General features: G+C 33.5%; 1 protein-coding gene across 1 annotated transcript in view; it reads right to left on the bottom strand.

The window, feature by feature from the left end:
* Positions 1–227: 227 nt before the first annotated feature.
* The window catches only part of LOC145296784 (uncharacterized), a 29,702-nt gene continuing 23,044 nt past the window's right edge, over positions 228–6,885 (bottom strand). The window contains exon 6 of the mRNA XM_080142850.1: positions 228–1,446. Within this exon, the coding sequence (XP_079998976.1) occupies positions 1,321–1,446 (126 nt within the window). The 3' untranslated portion in view covers positions 228–1,320. The remainder of the gene's footprint in view (positions 1,447–6,885) is intronic.

The raw sequence follows: 6,885 nt of genomic DNA, 5'->3' as shown, positions 1-6,885 counted from the left end.
CAGTGTCTGTAGATTGACTAATATATTACTACAGGGTGTCCAAAAAGTCGCTGAAGGGTTGAAGGATTATTTTTAATTTCGCAATGTCTTAGATTGTGTTAAAATTACAGAAAGATATCAAAAATAAAGAATCTATTTAAGTTCAAAACCCTTCAGTGACTTTTTGGACACCCTGTATTTATGGTCAACTCAAGTATCTTAAGAGAAATTACAAAAACAACCAAACATTTACAATGTTGATTTTCTCATGGAAATTAGATGCTAGGTTTCATTTCAGGTTTAAATCTATTCCATTATCTTTTATTTAATCTCAAAATAAGAACAGTAGTTCAAATAATAAAAATAAAACAAATTATCAATCGTCATCTAAATAATTAAGAAACATAATAAAGTTTTTGCTTTGCATGAATCAATGCATTTTTCTAATGGTCGCATTTCTAGAATGAGCCTAGTGAAATTAATAAAGATCGCGAGAACAAATTCATCAATGGAAAAGTTGGGGACGTAAGTTATCTGATGAAGATTGAGGTATGTCTTCAAGAAATTCAAGGAAATTAGTTTTAATAGAGTTTGTGTTGTATACAAAAAACAAGAAGACATTGAAGAACTTTGAAACAATTGGTGGCTGAAGACATTGTAATTCATGAATCAACAGACAACAGAAAATTGTGGAGGCAATGAATGAAGAATGTGACCTTTAAAAAAACTGAGGAAAAAGAGGTCATTATGTATTTTTGGTCCCGCAATATTTTTAAATAGTTTTTTCAGGTTAAATTCAAGTTTCACGATATCTTCTTTTTTTTTTTTTTTTTTTTATTAAATTGTTAGGTGGAAGCACAGAATACTTACAAAACTCCCTCCCCTCCCCAGCTTAAGAATGGCTTTCAAAATAATAACATTATTATTTTAGCACTGCACCAAAACTACATAAGTACCAAAAAAGAAGAACCAGACTTCTGAATATTTGTTTTTTGTAATTTTTCCAAACTTACATTAAGATAATATGTTGGCTATAACTAGTAGCTTATGGCCAAGTACCTTTTATGACATATCAACCCTTTGCTTAATGCATGCAAATACTGTAAACGGTTTATTGTAAGCTATTCAAAGTCAAATTGCCATCGTATCCATAAAGGTGAGAGAAGGTGTTGTACGTTCACACATTTTTTTCTGCTAATAGTTAGAAGGTATACAATTGGACAAAAACAGATTCAGTCGACATTGCACTCAATTTTCTGGAATCAGTCTGCATTCATAATCATTACAGAACATGACCCTCCCCACCCCTTCTCCAAAATACTAGATGATTTTTTTCTTGGATTAGTTCATCTTGAGTGGTAACTCAACCTTCATTGTAGGCAGCAGGTTGCATGTTGTAATGATATCAATCTTGTCTTGAATATGAAACAAGTCGTTGGTTAGCAGGCGCATATTATGAGAAACATCCTGAAAGCAAAGACGAGAGAAAACAAAAAATAAGCAAAGAAATAAAATGAATAACATCATTCTTGATAATGACCATAAAAACAAACCCTATTCCGATAATTTTTTTCTGCTTGCCTGTGGAATTCCTATCCTGACCCCTGTTTCCCCACCTATGAAGAAATTTAGAACAAATATCTTACAGCATAGCTCCCCATTTAGGATGTCCCCCCGTCAAGTTTCCCCTCACCACAGCTTCTCACATCTTGATGGCAATATACTTGTTGGGAATGAAGAAAAGTTTATAAAAAAAAAAAAAAAAAAAAAAAATCAAAGAAAAAACACAAAAATTGATAAAAATTTAAAAGATCAATGATTTAAACATAGTGCTAAAAACTGAGATTAAGTATAGATTGTAATAGATTAATATTTATATAAAATTATACTATTTTAGTTGATACGACAACATGATTTGAGAACAATTCATTTTAAAATGGGAAATGTCAGAATATTTTACCTCGTAATATTATTAAATTAATGAAACTCCATTTAAATTCCATAAGATTTTCTACAGCAACCTATGTAATTTACTTTTTATAATAATATTATTTTGGAAATAATAAATGTTTTTCAAGATTAATACTATTAAGTAAAAAAATGTTCTTTTTCCGTAAGAATTGTCATTTTCAGTAAAATATTCTTTAAAGAAAAACTAAAGTAATAATTGGGTAACAAAGAAAGTAAGATAAAAACTCGAAGGTATATGCAAACTTCACCAGTAACTGTTGTTGTGGTTTCGAATCTTGGTAAGTCAGCACACATTAAGGGCCATATATACTGCAAAATGTGTACTCATGGATAAATCTATAAATAATATGTAATATATTATTTTATAAATGTAATTTTCAAAACAATCCACAACTTCTGTTTAAAATCTCATTGTTATACATTTTTTTCTGGAGCATTTTATTCTTCTATATTAGTCACCTGCAGATAATTATGCAATCATCAAGATTACTCCTGTACATTAAAAAGACTCAGTAGCTATTTTTATTTCATCCACAAAAATAACAGAAAAGTACAAAAGAATAAAAAGGCTATATTCTGTGACATTTTGCGTCTGTTTAAATGAAGGAATCCTGGTTAAATATAATATATTGAGTGAAAATGAAATAAAAATAAACCATATCATTTGTACAGTTTAATAAAGACATTAAAAAATGAAAATATCGAAAAAAAGGTTATATTGTATGTATCCGTTTTGGACTGAAGATCTCCAAAAATAATTTCATTTAATTTGATTGAGTACTTTTTTTTACAGCGGAAAAACACGTTCTTATAAGAGCGTGTTGAAGTTAGCCATTGTGAAATTTGCTGAAACTGAACTACACGCCACGGGGAGATAACTCAATATAAAGTGCCGACACTCCCTCCCCATCTTTAATTCTAGCTTTTCTTCCTAAAAATCGAACCTTTTGCTCGGTATCATAACAAATTGTTTTTTCGCTGTAAAAAAAAAAAAAAAAATACTTGATGAAATTAAGTGAAATTTTTTTTTCGGAGAACTTTGTTTCATAATGGATGCGTAAAATATAACCTTTTTTTGATATTTTCATTTTTTAATGCCTTGACTAAACTGTACAAGTACCTAAAACATAAATACGTGTTTGAGCTCCTTCTTGCTAACTCCTGACTTCTATTGTAATCTTTACCATCCACTCTGTCGATATCTCTCTCTCTCATCTATCAAAACTCATCTGTGCTTTCTCATTCATCCTTTTCAAATGTATCATTGTCACCATATGCATATTAATAAGTCATCTATAAATGAAAGGTTGGCATTATTTTTCCTTCCTTATTTCCATCATACAACAGGATAGATAGAGGCACCATCGCTTGTGTAAGTCACGGTGTGCATTACTTTCGCCAACTTTCTTCCCGATGTCAGCATCACAAATCATTGCATATTAATTCTTTCTACAACAATATTTTTTGTCATCATCTTCATCATCCATTTTATCATCTTAGTCAAATGTCTAACATTTTTTGACAGCCTGTAATCTCCAAGTCTTGAAGATCCATTTAATAAAAATTTCATTACAATTTTTTTTTTTTTACTTATCAAGGCCCGGAAGCCACTCGGGGATAAGAGTTATTGTGTGTACTGTAATCAATGGGATAATATTGTAGTAATCATTAGTAATGGAGATCTGATAAAGTGTCTTACTTAAGGGGGTGGTTTATACGGGGCTTGTTTATGTTGGACTTGAAGACATCCAAGTTGTAGTCAGGTGGGCAAATGGAACAGAGTTCCACAGTCATGCAGTTCTAAGAAAGAAGCTTTGTTCATGGAATCTACATTTTGATTTAGGCAAAGATAAAGAGTGGGGAAAATTACTGACAGTGGTTTCAGCTAGGCGAGTGTTTATCGTGAAAGATTGGCGAGGGGAGACCAGAGATTGGAGCTCAGACGAGCACTTTCCATGGAAATAACAATAAAACAACGACAGGCTCGCAGCATCCCTTCTGTGGGAGAGAGGTTGCAGGGAAGAGAAAAGGGCATCCCCCACTAGGCTACGAAGTCTATTTTGTACTCTGTCAAGGCAGGACAGGCTGTTTTTAGCAGCTCCTGCCCAGATATAGCAACAGTACTCCATCCTTGGACGTATTTGGCTTTTATATAGATAGAGAATTGCATCAGCAGTGAGATATCTACTGGAATGGTAGAAAGATTCCACCATTTTTCCAGCGACCTTGGTAACAGATTTGATGTAAGTGTTCCATTTCAGATCAGGAGTAAAGGTCAAACCCAGAAGCTTGTCAAAACATGGAGCCTCGCCAAGACAAGAGCCATCCATTTCAATTGATGCCAGATGGAGATCAGAGTGTTGATGATGTAAAAATAGAAGCTTGGTTTTAGATGAATTAAAAGTAACCAGCCACCTCTTCCCCCATTGTACCACACGCTCAAGATCAGAGGAGAGAGAATTAGAGAGAACTTTGTCATTTACGGCGTTTGATGTGTTGCCATAGATGGTCGTGTCATCAGCATAGATGTCAACAAATTATTTAAGTACATGTTTTGGGAGATCATTGATGTAGATCAGGAAGAGAGTTGGGCCCAGGATGCATCCTTGATGGACACCAGCATTAATACTGTGGGCTTCTGATTTCTGCCAATCAACCACTACTCTTATGAGCCTATCAGAGAGAAATGATTTAATAATTGAGAAAACATTTCCTGTTATACCGTAGCTGGAAATCTTGTGAAGTAAACCTTTATGCCATACCTTATTGAAGACCTTTGATATATCAAGAGTAATTCCCCTAGAAAGGAAGCCTTTGTCAAGAGATCCACTAATCCTATGAGATATAACCGTTAGCACATTTGCTGTAGATCTAGCAGAACGGAAACCATATTGCATGTCACTAAGAAGGTTATTTCTGCTGAAGTGGTTGACTACTTCTTTATTTAATATGGATTCATCTTGTTGATGGTTTGCATCCAAGTTTCTTGGATCGTCCAACTTTGCTCTAACCCTCTACCTCATGGTCTCTACATCTTTTTATCCAAAAGTCGCTCCTATAACATGGGCTAACCAACGTACCTGACCAATTGTCAGGAGTTTATCAAGTTTTGGTATAATCAGCCTCGTCAATATACGATATGCAGGGTCTTAACTTGACATTGAACAACCATCGGTTCATTGCCATAAAAATAATGATCAGTTAAATATTCTGTCGGTCATTAAGAGGAATATCACATTCTAAAACATTCAATTGGCCAAAAAATTTGTTCATTTTTTAATGTTATCTTTCTAACCTACTAAAGATCATTTTGTATTCCCATTTTGAAAATTCTTGGCCAACTCAATATATTTATTTAAAACTACCAGTTCAGCCCTACTTTGCTCAGGCCCTATGTACTGTTCATAACTTTATGTGCATATATATATATATATTAAAAAGTTTGACTCATGTCCTGGTAACCTACATCTAAAATTTCAAGTGTTTAGACCCAAAATTGGCGGAGGAGTTTATTAGAGTCTGCAAAGGTCAACTCTTTCAACTTTGACCTTTTGGCAGCCATATTTTCGCCCACAAACTGTTTTAAAAACTTGCTGCATGTCTGAATACCTTTTATGTAAAATTTCAAATGTTTAGACCTAAAATTGGCTGAATAGTTTTCTAGACTGCAAAGGTCAAATCTTTTGAACTTTGACCCCTTGGCAACCAAATTTTTGGCCAAAAACCGATTAAAAAGCTTGCTCTATATCTGAATACACTATGTAAAATTTCAAATGTTCAGACCAAAAATTGACTGAATAATTTGGTAGAGACCGCAGAGGTTAATTATTTTTTAACTTTGATCCCAATTTTGACCCCTTAACATTTATTGTTTTGGGCTCAAATCAAATTAAAAAGCTAGATCCATATCCAAGTAACCTACATCTAAAATTTCAAGTGTTTATACCCAAAATTGGCAGAGGAGTTTGATAGAGTTTTCAAAGATCAAATCGTTGAACTTTGACCCCCTGACAGCCAAATTTTTGTCTGAAAACCGATTAAAAAGACTTTCCCAATTCTCAATACCCCTTATGTCAAATCGCATGTCTGTAGACTAAAAATTGACAGAGTAGTTTGGTAGGGACAAACACACAGACAGACATTTTCACTTTTATAGATATATTGTACTATTTTATATTGCACGTATTGATTGGACTATTGTTCTCATCTTGAGTGTTATTTGTACAACGTTATGGTAGAATTAGTCTTTGACTGTTCCCAGGCATGTTGGTTGTTGTTTGGAAAAGTAAAGAGAAAACCGACTCTGTAGATATTTTTTGTATTCTGTGAGTTAGTTTGTTCTATGGTAAAGTGGATGCAACTCTAATAAAGATCGACACGGGATTATTTCCCTTTCATCGCCAAAATTTTAATGGTATACAATATGTTTTTTCTACAATTAGAGGTTCCCAAATGTTACTAATTTCTAGACTTAGTATGCTTGATAATTTTTTTTCTTTTCTTAGCATATATGCTGCCTCCTTGAGCTGCCTGACCCTCCACCTTGCATCTCTGCTAATTATTTTTACCTCGTTCCACAAACGGAAGTGCGTTCCTTTTACTTTCCATATGTAATCAATCAGCTAGTCCGGACTTTTCGATCTCTCCCTGTGTTCTTCTAGCCTTACCTTTTAGGGGATCGACCGGTTTCACCTTTGTACAGTTTTCCACATTTGCATGAAATTTCATATACGCAGAACTATTTTAGTTGATGCAACAACATAATTTGATTTGAGAATAATTCATTTTAAAATGGATGCAGTCAGAATGTTTTATTTTGGCAACATCAGATTAATCAATAGTCACCATCTTTACTAATCGGACGATCTTATCATGTTAAATGTGTGCGAAAGATGATAATGCACAGGTACACTATAAAGTGCATGTGTATGGAAG

This window comes from Euprymna scolopes, chromosome 17 (genome assembly GCF_053919585.1).
Source record: "Euprymna scolopes isolate OS-2025 chromosome 17, ASM5391958v1, whole genome shotgun sequence".
Classification (NCBI taxonomy): Eukaryota; Metazoa; Mollusca; class Cephalopoda; order Sepiida; family Sepiolidae; genus Euprymna; species Euprymna scolopes.
The sequence above is the reverse complement of the archived record's forward strand: the minus strand, read 5'-3'. Positions and strand labels throughout refer to the sequence as shown.